Source organism: Cololabis saira, chromosome 2, assembly GCF_033807715.1.
Source record: "Cololabis saira isolate AMF1-May2022 chromosome 2, fColSai1.1, whole genome shotgun sequence".
In the NCBI taxonomy this organism is placed as follows: Eukaryota; Metazoa; Chordata; class Actinopteri; order Beloniformes; family Belonidae; genus Cololabis; species Cololabis saira.
Window position 1 is genome coordinate 32,401,560 of NC_084588.1, and position 27,597 is coordinate 32,429,156.

Here is a 27,597-nt window from a genome sequence, read left to right on the forward strand (position 1 = left end):
AATATTTCTAGGTCTTAAGCTTCAGAGCCTTGAGCGCACTTCCTTTCTTACAGCTCACATAGTACAAATCTCTCAGAAACAAGGGTGTCTGAGTGATCTGTCAAAAGCAAATGTCAATCTTTTTTGTCATCCACACTCAGGGTTCTCGCTTGCAAAAGTCCCCGAGGGCAGCTGAATCTCAGCCCACCACTTTCTTTCTCTCATCCTGCAGCTATACCGCCACCAAAGCCATGGAGGAGGTGTCAAATCAGCCGCCGTGCCTCTGACAAGGGTGGGGGGGGGACACTATTTACACAAACAAACTGACATGCAGACACACACATACAGAACATGCCCTTGCAGGTTTCCATAAATATCCTACAAGATGCAACTTTGCCCCACAAGCAAGAAAACCCTCTCTCTGCCTTTCTTAGACCTTCTTCAGACAGGTGCCCACGCAGCTGCCCGTCAGCATCCTTCAGCATAGGAGCTTGTCTGTCCAGTCACTACATAGGCTGTCGCTTGTGTGTGTGTATGTACAGCATATCCTCACATACGTAAGCGGTAACCTACACATGGTCTATATATTTCAGAAAGATTTTTTGATTTAAAGAAGAGCATAGAACTGGCAAAACCTTTCAAACAGCTAAAATCTCTGCCGTATCCAAATTCTGCAACCGTCAGACTACAGAGGAAAGCGTGTGCTGCTGAGGACGGCTGAGGGTGTGTGTGTGTGTGTGTGTGTGCGTGTGTGTGTGTGGGGGGGGCTGTATATGAGATGAAAAAGCCCTATAAACATTTAAATGTTTGCAATCACCAGCTGGCCTGTCTAGATAGTCTTCACATCCTGGTGCACTGCAGTGTCAAAACCTAAATGCACAGAGGATGTGCTCCCATAAATATTTTGATTCAGCTCCATCATGTTGTACACACATACGCATATATACATAAACAAACACACACACACACACACACGCACACTATGCTTGAACTTGTAACTTTCATTGCCCAGCTCGTTTAAAACTCAAAAATGTATTTTTAGACCCTAAAGGACGTTACATGCTGGAGAAGTAAAGCATATGCAAATAAAAAAAATAAAATTCCCAGCAGTAGACATAATCATAAGTAGCAATTTATTATTATTTTTTTTTAAATCAAGCATCTATTCAGGTGTCTGGTGGAGCCCTCAAGTTTGCTTACACAAGCAAAAGCTTTCACTGGCATCTGCAGCTGCTTTAATGCTTTAGGGGTACGCTGCAGGCTCTTCACACAGCTGCCTCTGGCACAGCAGATCTGACTCCAGGTGTGCGTCCCCCTCAACACTTCCTCCACATTACCTTCACTGCTTCTTGAATTGCTGCTGGCAGTGCAAACACAGACCACGGCTGATAACCACTCACAGAAATACACCTTATACTCGCTCTCTAATAATCACTTTACACTCTCTTACAGGCCACAGGCAGGACTTTCCACCATCAGGCAGTTTGTGCTCCCATACCTCACCTTTGTTTCCTTTTACAGTAATACTGTAATATTGTTACACCTTAAAGTTGCTAGAAAATCTCTTACTCGAGTATCCTACCTATCAAAAACAGCTTTATGTTTTCACTTCTCTGTCAGCAGGATAAAAAGACCTATAGTCAGTTATTCAACAGAGCCATCTTTATTCTTTCAAATGAGATCAAAGACTGACTGGGATAATTCCTCCAAGCTCCAGGCTTTATCTTCTGAGCAGTGCAGAGTGACAAGAAGAACCTGTATTTTATCCAATGCTCTCTCACTGTTTTTCCTCATCGAGTATTGTACTACTTGATTGTACTCTTATGAGTCACAGCACCGCACCTGCGCCCATGTGTTAAGTACTGACAAATAAAAGCCTGGCGTCCATTTACACAACAAAGAGATGTAACCCGTGAGGCATCCAGTCTCTGCCCTCCCTCCCTCCGTCTGACAAGACCTCAAATATATCACTTAGTTAAGAAGAAGGCAGCTCACGTTCAAGCCTCTGCCGGGGACTGTGTCTTTCCCTCACGCTCTGGCAAACTTCTTTTCAAATACAAATCCAGAAACAAAACACATGCCACCCTTTTATGTTCAGTGGCCCATTCCATATTTAATTTCAGGGTAACGGCAGCAGAAGTGATGATTATCAAAGCTCTAAAACGTAAATCCATTCACAGACTCCCCCTCTTATGAACAAAAAAATGAGAAAAACATGACTAACAGAAGAGGAAAGTGGATTTAGGTGAACCAGTTGCTTGTTATTTAAAAATAAAAAAAGAAGAAGAAGAGTTCTAGGAATTTGAGGCAAGGTTTAATAAAAAAACCTTTTTTCATTCACCAGGGTTTTAACAATGAACAGCTGACTTACTGATTTATGCATATTAATGACCGCCAGCACCCCCTGTCTATGCGAATACAAGCTGAGCTCCACACTTCTCTGCATCCTAATGGTTTCTGCTCCACCGGGATCATTACCAATAGAAATTTCAGATATTCTGTGCTATTAATCTCTGTCTGTCCTCCTGTTCAGCCACGTAATGACTAATTAAACATCAAAAGAGCAGAGCTGGGAATCCACTCTGACAGCCTCTCTGTCTCCCATGAGAGGCTGTGAGGTGGCTAGACTGTGACAGGGCAGCACTGAAAATCAATCACCCCAAGGTCCCCACGCACAATGCATACACACACACACACACACACACACCATCATGTATGTACAGTCACACAAAAAAAAGTACAAAGAAAGATGTACTCCCCAGACACGTTTGTTTGCATCGATATAACAAGAAGAATGAAAACAACAAACATTTCATTTTGTGAGCCAACAAGCACCAGTGGTGTGACGGTTGAACAACGCACACAACAAAGACAACAAAAGCATGGTGGTGATTTTCAAGAGCGCACCCTTGTGTGCATGCATAGAAAGAGACAGCGGTAAAGAAGTGTGTGTGTTTGTTTAGGTAAGCTCACTGTGAAATGTATTTATATGAGAGGTAGATGATCTTCCACTCACAGATGAAGGCAGCCCAGGAGGGACCTTGCGAACCTTTTTCGTTTGTGGAGGATCTGTGAAGAGATGAAAGCACATCTATTCATTCAAAAGGGAAAAAAAAGAGACAACTGTAAACAAGCAAGAACTCGTAGACACCCATTAGGTGGTGTGATGTGTCATTAGTTACTGAACTGTCAGCATGACATGAACAACAAAAGAAAAATAGAACTACAGATATTCCCCACTTAATGCAAGAGTAATACAGTTATACGTGTTTCTACCTCTGAAGAGTGAACAATGATGTGACCTACAATGTTATAGTCCTGAGAAGCAGTAGGATCAGTGACTATATTCTATATATTTGTACATTTCCGGTCTACATTTTATTTCACTGTTTATACTTGTTATTATTGTTTATACATGTCATTTTATTTTATCTCTTATATATTTGTTTTTTATATTTGTATTGTGTTGCACCAATCCCCATAACAATTTCCTCGTGTGAAAACTTGGCAATAAACCCTTTTCTGATTCTGATTCTGATTCTGATTCACCCCAAAGCAGGTGTGTTGATACATATTTCATGATTTCATGATTTCATGATTTTCTGACCTGTGGGCTAGCATTTGAGCAAAGACAAAGCAGCACCTTTTTATATTTATAGACTTGATTCTTGGATTGAGCTTTTAAACCTGCCTTTCAAAACCTGCCTTACTTCAAGAACACTGTTTTAACCTCACAGTTTGTTTCTTGTGATAATCGAGATGCCACTGACCGACTGGGGGAGGATTTTGTAGAGGACGTTTTCTGGGATTGGCCCCAGTAAAGGAGTAGAGCGGAGCAGCGGACTTCCCTGATGTGGTCCCTGAGCTGGGACTCGCCACCCCGATGTCTGGCCTTACAGAGGACTGAAACATAAAGCAAACACAAAACCTTACTCATCGCTTCTTCTCTTGTCATATCAATTCCATACTCAGCAGGTGATTTAATAGTTGAGCACCATATTTTCAAGTCGCCGCAATTTACACAATAAATTATACAAGAAAAAAGCTTAATAAGGCATCATTGAAATTGTGGGAAGTATAAATTGTTAAGACCATAATAATAGAAAATAATAGAAAACAATATGTAAATACCAGTGAATGCCAACACTTTTTTCAGCACAACATAACATAATGATAAATACATGCAGTGCAAATTTTACTCAACGCCGCAGTCTTTGATTGCTTGCCATGTCATCCTATCAGCAATATCTATTTGACCCCCACAACCCCTAACGAATTGGGTTAAGTGGCCAATTATGGGCTTGGTCTTATTAGAGTAATCGGCTGTAGGGGTCAAAGGATCATGTGAGTTAGTACTACTCAGAGTCAGAGCTATGTGTAGTAGCTGGCTTGAAAACCCTCTACATGTGCTGTGATGTATTCTGCTTTGCAAGTTGAGGATTAACATAGGAATCACCTTTTTAGTATTAGAGTTTCTACTTTCACAAATTCAAAACAGTGCAAATAGTTGCAAATAAATAAAATGTAATTTGCAATTATTTGCTGAGAGCTCCTGCCCCCTATAATAGAAAGATACAGGAATCAGCTCCTGTGAAGTGTTTCTGAGCATTGACAGGTAGCAATAAAAGAGAAGGTCTAAATCAAAAACACAACAAACTCTTGTCTTTGCATCAGAAATCACATGGTGTGTTGAGACCTCTGTTGGTCATGATTTACAGCAGCCTTATGGCTACCTATGATGTTCCAAGGAGATCATAAGGTCATTAATATAATTTGGTTCTTCCAGTTATTTTCTTTCATATTCTTGTTTTTGGTCTTCAACTAAATGCAACAGCAGGTATTTCTGCTTAACATAATCCAAAACCATTTTTGGCTCAATTTAATAACAAGAATTAAATCAGAAATCAAGACTAGAAGAAACCTTTAAAAAAACAAACTCTTTTGCAAACCACTCAGGTTCAGAATGAATACCCTCTAGGTATGGACACCTGATGCGCAAATGCCCTGCATTTTGGTTGCATTTGGAAAGTGACAACCATTTCTAGGAACAAGGGTCTTTGGGCTGTCCTTTCCTCAACCCCTTTCAATTCCACTGTGGGAATCAGGACATACATCAAGATCCAGGGTCCTGTTTCCTCAACAAAAGCAGCCCCTAGTATGGAGGCATTCATTTTCATATTACATGGAATCTCTAGCCCTACTGCAGGAATATCTGCTGCCGTTTTTAAACATAATAGTCAAACTCAGTAATTCATTATTGTTCCAATCTGAGAACACACAGATAGACCCAATCATGATGAGAAAGGAATGACAGTGAGTCATATATACAATACAGTATCAGCATCCGAAGTCTCCTTCCCAAGGAAAAAAAAAGTAATTAATGAACTTATTTGCCTCATGTATTCAAAAATAAATACATTGAAAAAAGAAAAGTAATGCATGCCATCATTATTCAAATTCCTCTTTACACAGAACAGTCAGACAAAACACTTCAAATATAAATTAAGTTGAGGACAGTCTTTATCCTATATGATGGTTCCTGTACATCTATTTGGACCATAGGTTTAATTTGGAAAGATGAAGTTCCTTAATTACACCAATAAAAAAATAATTGAAAATGAATACAAATACTACACCCCCCCATCCCCCCACCCCTAGGCTAAAATGTAAATGTTTGGGCACACATTCCTGATAATTTTATTATATTTTAATAATTACATTACAAACAAGTAAGTATTAAAGGAATTAATTTTAGTATTTGCTGTTATTCAATTGAATCCATTCCTTCTTCAATGTGAGATGTTCCCTTTTCTGTTTCGCTGGGAAAATAAAAACTAAAAACCATGATGAAGCGCCTCCCATACTTAATTGTTACAAAGGTGCTGTTTCCATTATATTCTGCATTTATTCCTCTCCAAACAGTAAATTTACTTATTGCAGCCAAAAGGTCCACAGACATGTTTTCAAAATGCACCAGTTTTGTTTAGATCTTCATTTGTAAGCCTCTGAAGTTAATCTGGTGGAGGGAATGCATAAAGTGTTTCTCTTAAGGCTTTTTCAGTAAAGCTCATACTTATTTAGCACTGGAAAGCAGAACAATGCACCACAACTCACTCATCTTTATAAATATTTCTGCAGATCTTTGCAAACAAGGGTTTTGATTTTCTCTTTTTTTTTGTTTTCTTCCACACCTCAGCTTGACCGCCACTTGTTAATTTTAATTTCTTAATAAAGCCGGGAAATAGTTAACTGCTATCTTCTTATAGTATTTTAAATATATTGACTTTCAGCATACCGGGCAGCAGTTGAAAGCAGTCAGTGATTGCTGGGACAAGGTTTGAGAAATTCTTAGGAATTCTTTTCCATGCTTCTATTTCCCACCTGATGGTATTTTAACTGCTCACTGTTTTGTACCGAGGTTTCACCAAACAATTTTTGAATGAATTTACAGGCACAACAATATTTCAAACTGATAAGACACTCACCTGACAACCAGTTGCTCCAGGACCTCTCCCAAAGCCAAGAAACGAAGACCTTTCCGATTTACCTACAATGACAAAAAATTGACAATTAATTACTTTTAGACTTCATGACAGTTGGCTACACATAAAACCTAGGCCTAAATGTGACCATATCCCATTTGTTTTAGTTTATAGAGTGGTTTATTGTTTGCAAATTCCTTCCTGTAATTTCATCTTCAACTTCCTAACAAGGGTTTCATGTAATTTAGCCAGTTTGGTTCATCAAACCACAACAAAAGCACAATAAAATGATGTTTGACGTACAGACCTATCTGTCTAGTTCAGTTTTGTGCTGTTAAACAGTTACACCGAATCAGTTAAGTCTCTAAAGTAGCTTTTTGTCCCCATGATCCTAGTTTAAAAAAAGTGATTTTACACTAACTCGATCAATGTATTCGTTGCTTTGGTGCTGCCAGTATAAAATCCCACAATAGCACAGTGAGAAAAAGTGAAAGATTTAAACGGAGGGATCTGCGAGGACACTAGAACATTTCTATGTTGTCATTATATAGACCTAATGATGTTCAATTTTAAAGTACTGTAAATGATGAACAATTATTTATATACATTGTAGTTCACTGAGAACATGAAATCAGGAAAATATATTTATTCACAGAAGTTGTTGTGAGATGCATTTCAATAAACATAAGGGTGAGTGTAGACAGAGGTTCCACCTTCATCTACTCTGTATTAGGTAATAACTTCTACTTATTGGCGACAAAAACTAAATAATTGACAGACTGGGTGGCCTACATTTACCAAATAAAATCAGAGTAAACTTAAGTGAGCTAAGGTTTCCTTCCTCACATTAAATAAAAACAGCAGCCCCAGGTCCTCTTCTAATGCACTCACAATAAATGTAATAAAAACAATATGCAAAGTATGTTTTCATCTAATCAATCAAAATAAAGCACAACTGTCCTTCTATCAGTGTCACGTCTTATGTACAAAATCCAAAGCAGTCATCAGGGGAGAAATAAAAATGTCAAGAACAAAACACACATGAATCATAGTGTCCAAGCTCAGCAGTTTTACACCACAGCAGGAACAAACTAACAAATGAGAGCCTTCTGAAAGAATGATGAATAACTTTAATAGCGCCATACATTATTTTTGTCAGACTTCCAAATGTTACAAGCACAGACGCAAGTGTTGGAACTAAATTCTGTTTACTCTGGGGACGAGCTTAATATTTTTTTTGTGCGTTTCAAACCTGCATAGCCTGGATCTTTTGTTACACAGCGGCTGATCTGAACGCTGCTTTCGCACACGCAGGTGAACAGAGGCACATCTAAGAGAATTCACTTGTGCTTATCTGAGCACTCCTGCAGGAGACAGTTGTTCCGCATCTGTGCAGAATGCCTCTGGAGACGAACGAAGCTGAGGAAATCAGGAAAGATGGTTTAACTGGCAAAGCCGCTTCTCCTATAACAATAACGTGATACTGTTCAGAGCCATCCCTCTTGTAAAAAGAAATCGGATTAAGTTGTCGGTTACCACCAACGTTCACTATCATGGCAAGAGGATGAAACATTTCCTCTGGCGAGAATTTTAATTTCTTCATTTTCCGTCTAATATGTAAAGATGGTTTAGTGAAATTCATTTTAATTCCATCAATGTCTCCAGAGAAACAGGTCTGCTCAAGTAGAAGGGTTAAATATTCATTGAAAGCATGTGTTTTGTCACAGACACTGGTTATGATGTAAATAATTGATGCCCACAGCTGCACTTCAGATCACATAGATAGATGTACTTCTGAAAACACAGTATACATACAGTCATGATTACCTAAAAACTACATATATGTACAGTTTCAGCTCCGGCCAGTATCGATGATGGAAATAAGTCTAGAGACACAGGTTCAGAAACTTCAACCAGTTCTGATGTGGAACCAGTTTTTGATTCTCACCTCTAATCCAGTTGCTGCAATACAAGCCCAAATTATAACCTTTTCACCACTGTGCTTGGCAGTTGAAATTACAGTAGGTGTTTGTGCTGATATATTATATTTGGTTGTCTACAAATGTGACTATCTATCACTTGTCATCAGTTGTTTCCCATTCCCTTGAAACTGTGCAAACTAGAATTGCAAAATGAAAATGCACATGTCATGTTTGCAATAACAAAAAAGGGTTTTCACACTTTCACACTTTCACGTTCTGAAATTCACCACTCCACTTCAGTGACCATCCAGAAATTCTTCAGGTATAGCCAGCTCATAGAGTAGAAGGGGCTTGCTTGCAACAATTTCTCACAGATGTCTAAACCTTTTAGAGTAAAAAATGATTATGGTGGTTGCAGAAGCAGAATTTACCTGCCCAAATTAAAGAGGATATCAGTTAACACTATTCTTAGAAAGACATTTCAAGAGAGAAATAAAAAAAACATAAATTATTAGCTTAACATGACTATCTAATGACTAATATTACACCTCTTACGTCTTGTGCCAAAACTTTAATAGAAACACTGCTAGTGTTGATTTCTTCCCTCCCAGTCATTGTGTTAACACACGTGAATGTTCCAGATCAGAGAGAAAAAAAATAATCTGTTGTAGTTTTTCACATTTGCTGGTGATCAATGCATGTTTGGGATAAGTTTGGAGTAGCTAAACTGGGACTGATCCAAAAAACCAAAGTACCATTGTGCTCGGGAAGTTTTTATTCATTTATTATTATTTTTATTATATAAAATAAGGAAACAGCTGATGAGAGTGACAGCAGCAGCAGGACTTCACAGGTAGCGTCTATATTGGCCACAAAAATGAATCGGGGCTTTGCAAGAAGCAAAACCCGGCCAAAAAACGTTCATCCCGCTGTTCATCCATCCTTGTTTTGAAAATTTAGATAAATCTTGCCGATGTAGGGATAATACGCCATTCTACAGGCCCACACAGGTTACGTTTTGTTTCGTGGATTACGTCTCCGGACTCGCCTTCCGTCCCCTTTACTCACTTTCAGGTGACAAATAACACACCTTGTGTTTACATTACTAACGCACGTTAAACACGCGTTCAACATCCAGCGATATTAGCAGGATCCAATCTAAGAATGCTTATAGATTCATAGTCAATGTCCACTAATAATGATGACAAAGCTGCTGCTATCAGTCGTGTATGTTTATCCTACGAGTGTGTTTACATGCTGTGCTTGTTATGGAAATGGAAAAAACTAAATGAACGAACTGAAGAGGCTTTACTGATGAAAGGTGAAACCTTTCATCTTTAAGAACAGAAGAAAAGGAAGCCCAATTGCCTCGATTCAAGGTTTTGAGAGTGAGGGCTAAATCCACCAAATGCAGCAAAATGGATGAACTGTTTTAGCAAAGTAGCTAGATCCAGAGCACAGCGTCCATCTCGTTCCTGCACTGCTGACGTTACACATGTAAAAATGTTACTGTTACATCAAGATGACACTCATGAACATTACTAAACCAAGTCTGCACTTGTTAACTCAAATGCTGGTTGTTTTTTTTTTTTTTTTTTTTTTGGTCTTGAAATCATCGCACAGATTGGCGAGGTCCGGCACCAACCTGTCACAGAGCTGTGGCCAGATTTATTTTTAAAGATGTTCAGCCCTTCAGTCCATCTGGATCGCTTTGGTTAATGTATGCCCTGTAACCAACTGAGTATTATATTGAAAAAAGCCGAGATGTCAGTCCTGCTTTGAACAAAGTCACTGTCTTGACAACCACAGATTAATAACACTTTCAGCTGCAGGAAGATTATGCTTATAATGCATTGTTTCACTTTACATCCAGGTTAGATCCCTGACAGTGTATTAAAGAAAGGTCTTGCACATCTCTATCACAAAAACAATATGGGCTGAGGCTTCAGCGTGTGATGGCAATTCAATTCAGTTTAATCCAATTCAATTCATTAATACTTTATTAATCCCCAAAGGAAAATTATCTGTTCCAGTAATTGTCATTATTTATTCTTCAATGAAGAGTGCTCATTGATGTCCATTATGTGATGAGCTGAACATTGTGAGGTTTATGAATTGTGGCAACAGCTCAAATACAGGTTTTAATTCATATGAAGAGACGTGCCCAACATTTGGTGGGCAACATAATTAATATCGATCTGAGGACAATTTACAAAAAACAAGTAAAGACAAAGCCAAAAAGCAAGTATGCCTGGGGTTATGCAAATACATTTAGAAACATATAGACAGTAAGGCAAGGCAACGCAAGTTTACTTGTAAAGCATAATTCAACAACATCATCAGAAAGGGAAAAAAGAATCATTCAAGGTAAGATAGAGACAGTAGTTAAAATGTAATCAAGTTTTGCAACTCAAGCTTAAAAGTATCAGGGCAGATTTGGAAACGTCATTCAAATGCAGCTGAGAACAGGTGTGTTTTTAAACTGGATTTAAATAATTTGAGTGTTTTAGCTGATCTGAGGCTTTCTGGGAGATTGTTCCGAATGTGGAGCATAGATGCTAAAGGGAGCTTCTACATGTCTGGTTCTGACTCTGGGAGCTGATAAAAAAATGGATCCAGATGACCTGAGGGGGTCTGGAAGGTTACTGGGTCAGGATGTCACTGATGTATTTTGGTTTTTAGACCATTCAGAGCTTTGTAAAGCAGCATCAGAACTTTAAAGTCTATCTTCTGATGGACAGGCAGCCAGTATACCTCAGATATTTAATTGAAGTCAAATTCCTTGTTGGACAATGTTCGAACCTGGCCAATAAAGATGATTCTGATTCTGATTCTGATATATGTATATGTATATACAGTGCCTTGCAAAAGTATTCACCCCTCTTTGCTTTTTGCGTATTTTGTTTCTTGTTTTGTTTTGTTCAATGTTTTTTTAATGTGAATTTTATGTGATGGATCAGAACACAATAGTCTAAGTTGGTGAAGTGAAATGAGAAAAAAATATATATATAAAGCAATTTTTTTTAAATAAAAACTGAAGACTTAGTAATCTTCCCCAAACACATCAGATTGATCTTAAATTAAAAAAGTGGTTACTTTTACTAGGCTCAGCCCTTGTCATGTCGTGTGTGCATCAAACCCTGGTGTGAAAAGATTCACAGAACCCTACATGGAAATTTCAGGTGAATTCATATTTATGACGCTGAAGCAAAGTAGAACAAAGTGATATATCAAGTGATGCATACTGCTGGGTTGGCCAGTTCCAAAGCCAGGAGCCCAAATTAGCTGAATAAAATATCACACAGTGACACAATCTCCTGCCTGACGCATGAATACTGTATCTCACTGTGAAGAAAATAGGTCACTGTATTTAAATAAGTTTCCAATAAATTAAAAACTCTACTCTACTTACTAAAGAGTTCATTATTAGAGAGAAGAAACAAATAATAGCAAAATTTGTCATTTTTGGTTTTTGCGGAGGATTGTTATCAGCATTTTTTTCTTTCCACAGCTCGGAGCTGTGTGATTACAGTCTCACTACAAGACCAGCACTAATACAATTATTATTATGTCTTGAGTAAGTCCTTTTCTTTCGCTCTATGAATGACTAAGCATGTGTTTTCTTTTTTTGGCACAAGGCTATTAATAAATCTAAATGTGCCATTGCTAGGGGGAGAAAAAAAATCAATGCTAGCCCTAAAATATTAATAGGAGATTAAAAAAAATAAAATAAAACACAACAACACAAGTGGCTTAATTGCAATCATCATCCATATCAATGTACTTAAATATATTTAATCAATTCTGATGAAAAATGCTGTGTGAAGCTGATAATTAGCGTTTCAGTCAAAGGTGTGAAAGTGTGACTATAATTGAAAGCATGTCACTGCAGGCGGGAGTCTATCTTCATCAGAACATGATGGTCTGTGGTGGTCATTTGTGTAATGTTTTATAAGTCGGCAACAAACTGTCATGAAATTAACAAGTTTGTATAATATAATCTTTCAAAACTTTTCTCTTAGTTAATTTACTTTTAACTATGAACTTTTACAAGCAGTCAGAGGCCAGGGTTTTTCTCACTTACATACTGTATGTATCAGTTTGTTGGATTCAAATACTGCACTGTGTTTGGTTTGCACAGGCTTGGTCAGGCTGAACAGGGAGCATCTGACTGTGAATATCTATCAGAAAGGCATTGCACATGTTAGCTATCATGTCAACTGTTCTGCTATGCAAGGATTTTGACGTACTTTGGTGAGACCCCTCCAGTGTGGACTCAAATGCAAGCTTACAATGGTACAGGTAAAGATATCAGTGTGGCATAAATAGTCAAGCAGCTGTTAAACGTTGCCTCTATTTTGGCTTGTCTCTGCCTTGTTGCACTAAAATCAAAAATAGAACTTTGGATTATTACATATGGAGTTCCACTTTTTATTTAGCCGAATCAAACAACTTCCTGCCTCATGCTTTTGATCTTTCGCTGTTTTTGTGCTCTCCAGGCTGCAAGCCATGTGCCTTTTATCAAGACCGGCTTGTTTCTACCCAGCTTGCTTCATGAATTGCATTCATAAAGTACAAAGTGTATTCTGTGAAATATAGAACATAAAGTATAAAATGACATCAGATTGCATGTCTGATTACCCTCCTGGCAAACATTTGATGCTTAGATGCTTTTTATTGTCCTTTCTTGAAAGATAAGGATGGAAATACTGTCATTTTACATTAGTTGATGTTCAATAAATGATCATTTCATTATTGTAAAACATTTTACTGTATTAAGGCCTTCAGTCAGTCTTCTACTTTGTTCAATATAAAAATATGTACATAAAAATAAGTCAAAACATTAAATCAAAAAATTAAATGAATTTAAGAGAAATTATTAATAAATATTACTGTTGTTAAAAAGATTAAAATGTTTGGGGCCCTGGGTAGAGGCTATAGTCCTCGTGCGGGCAGCGCAAGTTTGAGTCTTGGCCTGTCGCTCTATACTGCAATGCCCCCCCCTACCCGTTTCCTGTCTACTTACTTTCTCAATAAAGGCCACTAAAGCCACAAAAAAAAACCTTTAAAAAAATATGCAGTTCAGTCTAGATTCACCTGTATGCTTATGGTGTGGTTAATAAATAACACTTGTGCTGAAAACCTCCTCAAAGAAAAGGCATGCTGGCACCCATATCACCCATTTTTATTGATCACAGGACTGCACAGTGTACCACTATGTTGTTGAGCTCTTTATTTTGATGATGTGAGTGGCAGTGACCTAAGCATCTCCAGGGATCCATTGAAAACCCCTTGCCACAAAAACAGGCAATTAGTGAGTGTGCTTCACTTGCTCTCAGATGCGTTCCAAGGACCTCTTTTTCCATCCAGAGAGCAAGTGCATTTTTTTTCCCATGAAAACAAACATTATACAGGATGAGGAAGTATTTATGTAGAAACTAATCTAAGTTAGTTTGCTTCAACTAATCTGGTTGATTTTTCATTCTTTTGTGCAGACATGTATTTGTTGTTGGTGTTTAAGTTTATGTTCCAGTCTGATCACTGACAGCCAAGCATTCATTCTATAAAGGTGAAAGATTATAACTTCACAGCAAAGGCACACATCAGACGTACACTCACTCGCTTTCTCATCACACCTTTATACAAGCTTCCTTTTTTTAAGATTTTATATACATCTATTCTGTCAAAGCTGTTTGATGCTTCCACCAGATAAAAGCTGTCTGGGTTGGAGGTTTGGTCACCATGGTTGAGGAAATAAGGAAGGGGGGCCAGCTTCCTCTCTGGGTGACGGAAGAACGTCTGGAGCACAGCATTAGGAACAACAGTAGGAAGGAGGAACATGATAGAGCCACAAAATGCCATGGAAACATGTCTCCTGTGTCCTGAACTCAACATCAATTTCTGCATACAGCCTTGTCAGCAGAGACATTATTCAAAACAGCAAGAGCAAATGTTAATGAGATCTTATTTGCATATTTATTTTTTCTTTGTTGAAATGTCACTGATTATTACGTACTAGGATGATAAATGGATCTGCTTAGGCAGCCCGATGTGTAATTAGCCATTAGGTGGAATGAATAGATCAATTAAAGGCAAGGAACCAAGATTAAGAGAAATAAGACTGGGAAGAAAATGGGAATAAGAAATAAATAGCACATTAGGCTCAGGGACTTAAAAAAAATCTCCATTGTTTTTAAATGGTGTAAGAAATGCAGAAGAGGTTACTAATCAAAACAAGGTGAGTTAATCTGCGGAATCATAAACAACCAGGATTCTAATTAATGTTCCTTAGCCTTAAAATATGATTTTCAAAATGTGGAGCGGCTGCCCTTCACACAAGGTAAACAGTTTATTTTCTCCTAAAATCCATCTCTCCGTGAGAGTGGAGAAGTGGATTTCCTGATTGTGTTTATCCTCTCCCAGGATAATCAGGTGCCGTGGCTCGGTCTATTTGAATTTTTCTCTAACTCAGTAAAAAGGAAAGAAGAGGAGGTGGCAAGGGAAAATGTATTTGCTTGGCCTTTGCCTTCTTCCAAGCCCAACTATTCTCCTGCCAGCGCTTGTTATTCACAAATGAGGGGGGAAAAAAATGCATTACTGTGGACCAGATGGGAACATTCCACATGACCAAACTAATCAATCACTTCGGTGGGACGCAGGTGTGACACAGCCGTGCAACAACACACCATTTCACAGTCTATCAGGCACAAACACATGGTCACCAATCAATGGCACCCTGAGGACCCATGAGGAGGGGCGCTTCTCCGTAGCTTTGCTGGCTCATAGCTGATGACTTCATAATCACACTTCCATTCTCTCAGAGGAGAAAGGCGATGAGCTCCCTAATAACCTCTCCCAACGTGTGAGCACCAACACTGTAATAGATGCTGCTTTAGCAGGGACACTGACATGCTCTCCTGCATCTTACATTCACGTGTGAGCTCACTACCATGGACCCTGTCAGGTTCTGAGCGCATGTTTAACAGGCTGAAGAAATGCGCCTCTGTTGACTCTTACAATCAAGCTGGTGTGCAACATCAAAGGATGAGTTGATGTTAAGTATTAGATGCCAAACAACTGTTGAATAGCTAAACAACAGGGAAACTGAAGAGGAGTGAATGACAAGGAAAGATATACACATGGGTTAGGAATGCTGAACCAGCTCACGGCACGTTAGGCATATTTTCTTAAACAAAAACCCCTTGAAAACCCTAAGAAGTCTTCAGCTTAAGAACACAAGCCTGCACTAAATAAAACACCAAAACAGCCAGGAGGCGCGGGGTCTTTTGATGCAGTCTCTGTGGGGATGGCATGGCAGAGCAATAAGTGCAGCAACCGTTTAAAGTAGTCGGTTTGTAAGTTAACAAAAATGTACCTTCCCACCCCCGTATCCCTGGCATGGAAGAACAGTCTCGCAGAGATGTGCTTCTCTCTCCCACACTTTACACTCTCGGGGAAATGCCAGTGTAGGTAGCGTCAGGTAGTGTCAAGTGGAAGTAAAGGTGGAACAAATGTTTGCATTTCACTATCCGATCACAATCCACTATAGTCCAGAAAGAGGGGAGTGTGATATTATCTGGTATTTTGCTTGCCAGCATGAATGCAGGATGCCTGGGCAAGCAGTTGTAACGGTGGCAAGAAGATAGTAAGTAAAAAGGTAGTAGAAAGTAAAAAGGAGGTGGAAGTTAGATGAGTCTTATGCTAGAAAGTTAACTAACAAATATCAACCAGTCTTTTGAGGACACTGAAATCTTGGATATGTTGACAAGCAAGTTGCTTACGGAGAGTCAACTGTGACCAAGTTTAGCCAAAATCTGACTTGGTATGTTGGAGATATTGATGTGAAGGTATCAGATGTTAATTTGTTTCTACAATTATACTGGTAGAGTTACTCTGTTATGTTATGAAAAAAATAAAGGAGTGACCTAAGAATGAAAGTGTCACCCATATGTGGCTAACCTGATGTGAAGATTCTCCTACAGCGGCCCTTAAAAAATCAAAAACAAAATCAAAAACTCCTGAATAAAGGAATGGGTAATGGTTTTCTGATGTTGAAATCTATTCTAGTCTATTCAAATATTGTCAATGGTTTGTAATATTATTTTTGCTTGAGACGTCCATTCATCTTAGCTTTAAGGACCTGAAGAACACATCTGTAAAGTCCAGAGGTGCTCAAGTCAACAACGCTGCAATGGAGTTTTAATTTCAAAAAGAATTATGTGCAAAGAGATCATGTTAGAAATAAATAGCTAAACTATCCAATGTCACAGTGAATCACATACACACTGGAATGGCGAATCTCTTTGTACAATAATATTGATGTTCTGCAAAAAGGACTAGCTGTTTAAATTTTATTTAATATTTAATCTGCTGTCGAGTACTAATGTCAGTAAACTTAAATTGTTCGGATAACAGTATTTATTTAAATAAACCCTTTCCATTTTATCACTGAACTTGTATTAAAACTACTTCCAACATTCTTAATGTCATCAGCTGGAGGACAAAAGAGGTGAGAGAAAGAGAGAACAAGGTGGAGGGGAAGGAAGAGACAAAGGGGAAAAGAGAGATATAAATGGGATGTACAAGGACACAAGCACAATGGGTCTCAGCAGCTGAATTTTGGGTTCGTGAAAACTTTTCACGAACCCAAAACTACTATTCAGCTCAAAAGTTCTTTTGAAGACATCATTTAACTCTTGTGCTGCTATATGCAAACACATAACAAACTAAGCTTTCTGTCCTTGGCCTTGTGAATTGAGTATGCAAAACAGGTATTCTCCTGTAAAACAGAAAAATGCAATGAAAGAATTCAAAGAAGTTAAATGAAGACACAATTTAATTGATAATAAATATATGTTTGTGTACAATCTGTGGTGTTCTGAGCCTTGCAGCTGCTTCCTACAGACTTGTTATGTCATCATAAGTTGGCTATACCACGGTTCTCCTATCCTCTTTAGAGAGACGGCCCTTGGGGCCTACTCGGTCTACAGCTGATCCTCTACAGCTGGACAGAAACGCCAGTTGCATGCTGGGGGCCAGGACCCACGGAAGGAAGGGAGGGGCTGGGAAGACCCAAGATGGGCTGAGAGAAGCATGAAGGCGGGGAGGGTTGTGGGGATATGTGGGTGGTGTGGGGAAAGACAAATTAGATTTGCGCCCGTTGAGCTCATCTTCGGCCTTTCATGGTACACTGACCTCAGTAACCGATAAGAGAACCCTCTAGCTCCGTATAATGACATCTACTAAGCAGGATCCACTCAAACATCAAATTTCCTCTTTGCATAAGAAAAAGTCACCATCTTCATTTAGCTAACTTAATACTTAAATGAATAGAAAATCCTGTTTATACAATTTAAATAGTTAAATCTAACCGATGCAGAGAGTAGTTTCTCATTCTTTAAACAACTTTATCAGAAAAACCCATCCTGCTGTGGAATAGATTTTACCCTGTTTCAGAGGGTCCAATTATTGGTCTTCATTGAGCAAACAAATCAACTAGGAAGGAATCAGAACTGTAAATGCATTATTAAAACCTATTTAGTTTTAATAATAAAATCTGGGGTTGCTTCAACTGGTTAGGTCTAGGTTGAGCAACATTCTGTCAGCTTACTATCTGAATTCTCTATGACCAGCTTTTCCCTTATCAAAAGATACATTTTATAGTGTTGTCATAGATATAGTTGAAATTCATAAAGTAAGGTTTCTCTTGGCGGAAAATTGTGAAGAGTGGCTCAGAGATCATGAGACATCAATTTCATACATGAAAGCCCTACAGAATCCAGACCTTAACAACGTTAACAATTTGCGGGATATCCTGGAGAAGACTTTTCACAGCCGTCCAACATAGTACAAGATCTTGGCAAACACATTATGCAAAGCAAAGCTGAATGGGAAGAAAAGAGGTGACACTGCATGAGCTTCTCAAAACAATGTTATAAATATGTGCTGCAATGCAAAAGATGAAGTAACAAAATATTCGAGGGTGTGACTTTCTTTGGCCAGGGAGAGAACCGCATAATGTAGCAGATATAAATATATGCGAAAGCTTGCAGGTTACTGTGGGTATGTGTGTAGTGCTGTAAATGTGTGCAAACAGGCACAAACATAAAGTGGGAAAAGGGAGCAGTACTGGCAGCACCTGTGACCCACACTGCACTACAAACTGAGTGCACACCTGAACAGCACCTGGACACAATGGCAGCATGGGTCTGGAAAGCTTCTCCCCTGGGAGAGACTTTTAACGCATGACACCTGCCCCAGTAAAACTACACTGGGGGTGCAAGGATGAAATGGGATTTGACACTTCAAGGAAAGCCTTGAGGATCAATTAGACATTAAACTAATAACAATGTATTACAAAACTAAGAAATAAAATTGACTTGCAAATGTAGAATAGATGTCTTTCTGGAACCTTAATAATACCATATCATCATTTAATGATTTTATTTCATGAATTGATTAATTGTTTTATGTATTTTATTGAACTGGAGAGACAAGGTCTGACAAATCAAATTCCTTCTATGTTTGGACAAACCTGGCAAATAAATTCTGATTAGAAGAAGTTCAATAAAAGGATGCTCAGTGGTAGTTCAGATGCTTGTGCATTTCTGTAGACCCAGTTTAATGTTTGTTCAAAAGAACATATATATCAACACACATCAAAAATATTTAATAAGTGGCTTTCAAGAAGAAATTTGCTGAGAACACAATTATCAGCTAGGAAGCCTTTTTTTCTAAAAAAAAAAAAAAAAAAAAAACATATTCAGTCTGTAAACACAAGTACTCTGTGGTCTTAAAAATATTTGTATTGCTCTAGAAAAAAATGTTTACATGGGGGAAAAAATGATATAAAAAATCCAACAGCATTTTAAAAACTGTCTGAAGGTAGTTTTTATTGTAATCTCAATATTTAATTCAACTAATACCGGTATGTAAAATCTTTGACAAAGACATTGTATCCAATGTCTGCTGCATACAGCAGTGGATAAGACATTTTAGGGCAGCAACATCACTGAACAAGTCCGTTATGCTCACATGTATGAGACAGGCTGGCAGTGCTGTTCTTGTTGTCCTACGCTTGTGTTGATGACAGCATTAAGCTGATTAGCTTTTATGCAAAGACTAAAGCTGTATGAGTAATAGATTTGAGGTATGTCAGAGAAACGTGAGTATGAAACTACAACTCAGCAGTTGTCTGTCACGCCCTCAGACACATGCCTGGAAAGAACTAACTCAAACAATCCAGTATACAACCAGCGCCGCCACACGAAATCTCATTTGGCTTTAAAATATATGAAGGATAAAGTTACCCGCTTGAATCTAACAAATCAAATACAGCATATTTGAAAGGAAAGGAAGGTACTGAATAATTTATAGTCAAGTATGGTTTTGCTCTTGAACAACAACCTTTTCAGCATTTAGAAACTGTAAATGCAAAACAGTAGCCAAAACAGTAGCCAAATGTACACACAAATATGTATGGATCTGGTTAATGTCCATTCTTCAGTTTGATAAATTTGTATCTACATATATGATATTTTTACAGTGAAAGTCTTTGTCTTTTCAGACCATGTGAATCCCACGTACGGTACTCATTTTTGAGTCATACAATAACAGTATATTGAGTAAATATGTCAAAAAGTCAAACACTAAGCAGCACACACTCACAATACAGCATGAAATAAATACGTGAAGTGCAGTTGTAGCTTATCATCTGTGGTAATTGCCCAGATTGCTTGAAGTGTCCCCCACTGACTTCCCAATATCGAGTTGACACCACAAGAGAAAATCTCAGCAGGTAATTAGATGTAACCAATTCTTGTCAGGGCTATAAACTGTTGGCAGTCCCTGTGGCAAAACAATTAAACAAGGAAAGTAGATCCAAACAAGTAAATGAGAGCCAAACCTCCCCTCCAGGACCTGGAGATCTTAATACATCTTTGCAAAAAAATGTCAGTCATGCTTTGTTTGTAACTCAGTGGGCAAAGGACAGGATCGAATGCCTTGACACATAGTGAAGTGGACCGAATGCTAAAATATAAATTCCTCTCTCAACTGAGAATAGGATGAAATTAAGAATAATTGGAGGCAAATCATGTGGTTGCCAAAGATTCCACAAATAATACTTGCAAACACGTGAAAAAGAAAGTACATCCTCAAATTATCCGGTCCTCATTACACCTTAAACTTAATTTCTGATGAAAGGAGCATATTATTCTCCTTCCCTTGCCCCTCTCCATCCTCACCCTTTTTCCTTACAACATTTTACACGTTTCTGAGGTCTTAATGAAATTTTATGGACATGCTTTGGTCAAAATACCACTGATATAGAGCACAACAGCTCCCTTTTGATACAAGTCTTTACTGCTCTGCTCATAGCAGTTGATAGGGTGGGGTGGAATCAGGCACCCTCGTATTCTGAAGGGTGTGCCTCTTATGAAACTGGTGTTAAAGCCAGCACTAACGTCTAAAGCACTGGAATGCATACTGATGATAAATCGGGTGCCCATAAATATCAGGAGATGCAAATTTGAACATCTGACTAAATGCAACATTTTCAGACGTAACAGAACCCTTTCACCATTCAAACACTGAAATTAAATTTCTAGCACGAAAAAACGTTTATATTAATATGTGCCATTAAAAAAGTTATTTCTGAAGTCTGCCCTGTCTGTGATAGTCAGTCAAGCTGAGCAATCGGTTAATTCTATCCACCAGCCGATCATAGTGCCTCCCTATCTAAAAGTAATCCTCAATGACACTTTAACCCTTTTACACATTAACCATTTACACCTTCTCCTAGAATTTTACACACCTGAAAGAATGACTAATTGCTGTATAATTTATAGCAACAACGACTACAATTACGTTTAATTTTAAACAATCCACTCAACAGTTTAAAAATCTGATGGGACTGACAGAGCTGAAACATAAAGACTTCTATGGCTATCAACCAGCATCTACTACTACTAATTCACTACTGACTGCTTGTTCTACTATGTGCGCTGATGAAGAAACAACCTGTCAAAGATATCTTAATGAAGGTGCTAAAAGTATCACAGACATATGCAATTCCTAGATATGACTACCACCATCATGCACAATTCCTGACTTGAGATAAGCCGAAGTAATCCCAAGTTTAGAATCATGCTGTCTAACTCTGACATATTACTGGAATAAATCACATTTACTACTGGTGATAATATTATAGACACAGCTGTAGAGATAGGCTGTGTGGTGGAACCTGTCATGTGATCAATTACAAGAAAGATAATGTTTTGTTTCAATTGAGCAACACCCATTTGTGAACTAATCATCACATTCAGATACCAGCCTCTAGGGCCTTTACATAATGATCTGAGATGTAGTTAGCCATGAAACTGTCAAGTGGTTGCACACCATGTTTATGCCAGGGTAAGGTGTTAGATGAAATCCAGCTTTAATAGTGATGTCAGAGCATAATTGCAAGTCAGAAAAAGTACATACATATAATAATGACTTAATGAATGAATGAATGAATGAAAGAATGAAATGTATCCATAACATTTGTGTCATGAAGCAAATGAACAAATGGTAATTGTATAATGATGGGTATTGTGGCCGGCAGAAAGGTTTGGAACTACTGAGCTGAGAAACATCATGGAGAGCTAGGATCAGCAAGGCTCTAGGAATTAAATCCTGGTGTTGGCTAAATAACCACTTTAAAGAGGACAAACAGAATTGCAATGAATGAATGAATGAATGGATGGATGGATGGAGGGAGGCACATATCAAATCTAAAAGTCTGTATATTTCTTTAAGAAGGTATGCAATAATTAATGGTATTAAACACACACACGCACACACACGCACACACACGCACACGCACACACACACACACACAGCCATATAGCCAATGGAAGATGCCGAAGGGGGTTTTGATGTTCAGGAGTCAGCTTCATGTGATGGAAAGCTATACTGATAGCATGATTTCTCACCTGGGGGAGGGTCATCACAGAGGAAGTAAGATGGTGATACAGAAAGAGGAGGAGGGATTAGGAAGGGACATAAAGACAGAAAACAGTCTTGTCGCCTGGCAAGACTTTCAACGCTGGAACGTCTTGATGCATGATGAGCCTTGCAACTCAGTCATGAACTATTTTATCTTATTTTCTTCACAGTCTTTCTGATACCAAAGGGCATGTGAAGGAGGAGTTACAAGGAGTGGCTTACTCACCCATTATGTTTGAGTTCATAAAAGGTGTTGGGGACAATCCTTCATGGGACACTAATCGACTGTCACTCAAATGATCGCTGTAATGAGGGCTGTCTGCGAAACCCTGGGGGAACAGACCAGAATATTAAGCATATTAGTTAGCAACTTCAGTAATAGTCCATTATAGTAGACTGCTAATTTACTAATTAGGGAAGAAAAAAAACTGGTGATGTATGCCAATAAATACAATAGTCCCAAAGATTTATGATTCTTCAGAAAAGATCAACTGGTGACACCAGCTGGTTAGAGCCATATTTTCCATGCGTAGTCAAGAATAAAATGGATTTGCTAGGTTTTGGACACGATTACTTTGTTTACTTTTTCAAAAGCAGTAATGCCTAGTATACGTCAACACCACCACTGTTAAACACTTACCCTGCAGGTTTCATCTGAGCAGATATACCTACTAAGATTTTAGATCTTCTGTTAACCGCCAGTCTTTTATTTCTGTTTTAGTTGTATTTTATTTCTTTTATTTTGTATCTATTTCTAATGTTTTAATTTTATTCAGTACTTTATTTCAGCCATGGTTGTGTGAAAGTGTTTTATGAAAAAAGTTGGTACGGTATAGTAAAAAAAAAACACTTGTTTCTAGCAATGGTGAGAAAAGTGGTTATAATTACCTGCAGTCCTGCAGTTACTGTCGCATTGTTTTCAAAAATAACTTTCAGTCACAAACATGCAAAGTACCAAAACTTTATTTGTATTTATTGGTTTATTTAGCAAGGACATTGTACATTAAAAACATTTCTACAAATGTACCAGTGTTTAGCCAAAACACAATTTTTCATCTATGAAAAACTAAGGAAACAAAGAAAAAATGTATGCAGAAAAGACCAGTGACAAATACAGTGCAAAAACAGAATAGAATACGATGAAAGTACCAAAGCTGTTATAACATTCAAACATATAACCATATAATAAGATGACAAGATGGGCTCCAAACTTGACCATTCTAGAGGAAGTAAAAGTTGTAGCAGGCTTCTGTATGAGAAACTGTGGAGTGTTTAGTAACTGTTTGACCGTATTATCGGAAATTTGTTTTGAAAAACATTTAAACCTTAATGCTATGTAATGTTTTTTTATTATTATTATTATTATTATTATTATTATTATTATTATTATTATTATTATTATTATCATTATTAGTAGTAGTACTTTAACTTGGTTATGTTTTTTTGTGCCATTTCATCCATGTAGGTCAACAGAAGCTGCTGTTTAATAGAAGTGGAGGACACAAAGAAATCCAATCCTACATCACTTCCAGGTACCTGCAGCTTACAAAAATTGCCTTTTTCTCCTGCAGCTTCACAGTGCTATTTCATGACAGATATCAGATTCGGGGGCTTAGGTCTAAATATCTAACACAGTATGGTTCTGGAAAACTTGGGGTTTCTGCATAAAAAAAAAGATGATCCATGACAGAGTTAATCCCAAAACCTGAGAAAATCTTCCTGTGTTCCAGTCAAATACATCCTCCCAAACTACATTAACTCCCACCTGACTGTCCGAGCAGCACTGGGCTTGAATTTGTATGGAGCTATTTTCACCAGCTCATACCGTCTGCATTCAATATACAGTAAAAGTAAATCTTATTATCTTTTTCTTTTTTTGAGTGGATGGTGATGGAGAAATCTTAAAGGCAGTGAAGTGTTGTGCAGCGAAGAGCGATTCCCTATTGTGTTGCTGCCAGGCTGCACACACTGTTAATCACACCATGAACCGACTCAATAACAACAATCGCCCCATGAGAAGCCCTAGCAAACTAATACAAACACACAAACTTTCAAGCAAAAGCAGGTCCTGACTTCTACAAGAATACAAGGGAAAACAATCTCTAAAGTGTACATTTAAAGTAACAAATTGGTTTAGCAAGACAGATTAGGAGACTGGCATTCTTTATATATATATATATATATATATATATATATATATATATATATATATATATATATATATATATATATATATATATATATATATATATATATATATATATATATACCAGTTTTGGTGGTGTGATTGCAAAGGTGTGTGCACATAGATGTTGCGGCGCACGCTTTCTGACATTAATTAGTATTACTGCACTGTACATAATGTGTTCAGGAACAAAGTCCTAGCACTTTAAATTATTTCAGTGCATTTCCAACAAGTTTTTTGAACTCCTGAAGAAATCCACCATTTTGGACTGCACTGGTGAGCATCATCACTGCTGTACTCTGCAGTTTCTGTGAACTTGGGGCTACAGTAAGTGTAGTTGTTCACCTGCTGGACTTTCTGGCTGGAATCAGCTTGAAGGACTTCCGTCATAAGTAGCAGTAAAAAGACAGTTACGGTTTCATCTCTCCATGTCATAGTAATGGTTTATTCCATCCGTGTTACAGGAGATTCACTGGAGAGACAGCTAGAGTCCAAGACGGAAACATGAGACATAACAGACTACAGCTAGATGATTAACGCCTCGCTTCCACGCATTTCTGTGGAGTCAAGCAATATATCGGTTAGTCCATTCATTCCTATTGGAACCTCTACTATCGTAGTTGCAAAACTCCTCCTTCTAGTGTTTTGCAGACCGTGATTTGCCTCATATGTAAATAATAAATACTGTGACGAATTTCAGAGACAATACTGAGCTAGCATCCTGTCCTGTCCTGTCCAACTGAAAAGTGATTGAGTTTTTAAAACAAAATACGGTCAAGGGCCACGACAAATTAAAAAAGGTATGGGAATCATGGTAGTCTGATATGGTATATTATCTTTATTTCACAATTAAAACATTAAAATAAAAATACATCTCTAAATATACACTGCTCCAAAAAATAAAAGGAACACTTTGAAATCTATCTATCTATGGACTGGGTAATGTGTGAAGAAAAGGATGTCACCTACAGAGGGCTAAATTCAAAGACACCATGAAAATCAAAGTGAAAAAATGATGTGGCTAGTCTATTTTACTGAAATTTTATTGCAGAAACTCAAAATGGTACATTAAAAACCCCAACTAGATTGTTACTAAACACATCATCGAACTCTAGCTTACATAACGTGTCTTTGCTGCCATAGAGCTACATCTGCACTCCTGACTATAACTGTCAGATCACTATGGCAGCAATGAGACCAGAGATCAAGCCTTGCTCCCTGATCACTCACCAAAGCATTTAAGGAGTCATTTTTTCCATATACTGTACTGCATCCCAGGTGAATTTGTGGTTGGCTGTATGACACTGCTTGAGAAGTGATGATATCGTCATGATGGATGCGTGTGGGGTTAGGTATCTACTGGGGCAGGGCACAAGGGAAGAGAGGGTTGTCTTGCGGTGGTGGTGGGCACAGTCTTGCCTGTCATACTGCCGCTGCTACCCACGATACACCAGTTGGCTGGGAGCCAAGGTCAGCGCGGCCGGGCTCGGGACTGTTCACAGTTGACTGATCACACATTCATAGTGCACCGCATCAAACAAGCTCTGTGACTAAACTGAATCCCTTGTAACAGGCTAAAAAGATGAGGGACCCCAAATTTCTTCCAAGAGCCTTAGAAAATAGTGTAAAGTGAGAAATGGGATGACAGGGTGAAAAAAATTATTTGTTGTTTTAATCAATTACTGAATTCTCTTTCAACAGCATGACAAAAATTTAAGTAGTTATTCCTAGACATCGAATCTCAAAACCAACAGAAATTAGAAAATGAAAGAAGTGCTTTGACAGCACAAAAGATTTCTCAAAAAAAGATTTATTAAGGTACAATACCATGTATATGAAATCCTTATAGGCGTAAATACATGAGTGGTGTAAACAAACACCTGAGATACAGAGAGAGCGGTTCAGACAGTTGATGGGTATATCTAAGCCATGTTCATCTGAAAACCTCAAAAATAAAATCTTAGAAAGATGGTTAATAGTATATAATTAATTAAAAAAAATATTATTTTTGTTTTAGTCTCACCTTTATATTGAATGAATCTTCTCAATTATTATTACATCATGTACATTGATGGTATTAGTTCAGTGTATTCGCATTCATTATGAAATTTTATACGTCAGGAAGGACATCCAGTGTAAAATCGGGCCAAATCTATGTGCAGACTATGATCCGCTGTGACAACTCCTCTGCTCAAAGGGATTGAGCTGAAATGGTTGATGATGATGATGCTCAGCTTATTTGCTGGCAATTTTAACCGAATAAAAATCTGACAAAAATCATGAAAAGGATCATTGTCTAGTTAAGTATTTTTACATATCTACCAGATGGGCCCTGAAAAAAATAAACGTTAATCATAGATTTACAAATATAAAAACAATAAATCCATTGCTCTGCAGTTGGTTTGAAGTTGACAAAGTCCCAAGGTAGAAAAACATCACCAATAAATAATTAAGTGTTGTTGCTCATCCTTCCGGGAAGGTTTATAAGACAATTTCCAAACAATTTGGAGTCTATAATTCTACAGTAAGACAGATTATCCACAAGTGGAAAATATTTAAGACAGGTGCCAATCTTCCCATGCGTTTACATTCCAACTAGTTCCAAGATCAGTCCGTCTATTCATTGCTTTCATAAAACCTAAAAGCTACCTGAAGGACTCTACAGGCCGCAGTTATAATGTTAAGTGTTGTCTATTACTGTATGATTAGAAAAAGAACTAACAAGTATCGACTGCTTGTAAGAGTTTCCAGGACAAAGTGCCTTTTCTTTAAAAAAGAATAAAGAATAAAACATAGCAGCATGGCTAAGCAAAGTTGTATCTGAAAAAACTACAAGACTGCTGACGTAGAAAAGCAGGCTCATAGTTTTTACAAATAATTGGAAACACCTAAAATGATTACTTCGAGTTAATCCTGCTGAAGATGGTTCTACAAGCTACTGAATGAAAGGGTGTACTTAGTTATTCCCAACTGTACCTGGATTTAGTTCATCAGAGTTTGAATTTGTCTAATTTTCAGATGTAGTAAGGACCAGATAGCT

The 27,597-nt window shown here is 37.9% G+C and overlaps 1 protein-coding gene across 6 annotated transcripts in view; it reads right to left on the reverse strand.

Annotated features, from left to right (window-relative positions):
• tcf12 (transcription factor 12) overlaps positions 1–27,597 on the reverse strand; it is a 79,127-nt gene that overhangs the window by 36,166 nt on the left and 15,364 nt on the right. For all 6 annotated transcript variants that reach the window (XM_061743728.1, XM_061743736.1, XM_061743719.1 and 3 more), the window contains 4 exons: positions 22,599–22,701; positions 6,465–6,526; positions 3,750–3,882; positions 2,996–3,048 (listed from right to left, as the gene is read on the reverse strand). In XM_061743728.1, coding sequence (XP_061599712.1) covers positions 2,996–3,048; positions 3,750–3,882; positions 6,465–6,526; positions 22,599–22,701 — 351 coding nt within the window. The remainder of the gene's footprint in view (positions 1–2,995; positions 3,049–3,749; positions 3,883–6,464; positions 6,527–22,598; positions 22,702–27,597) is intronic.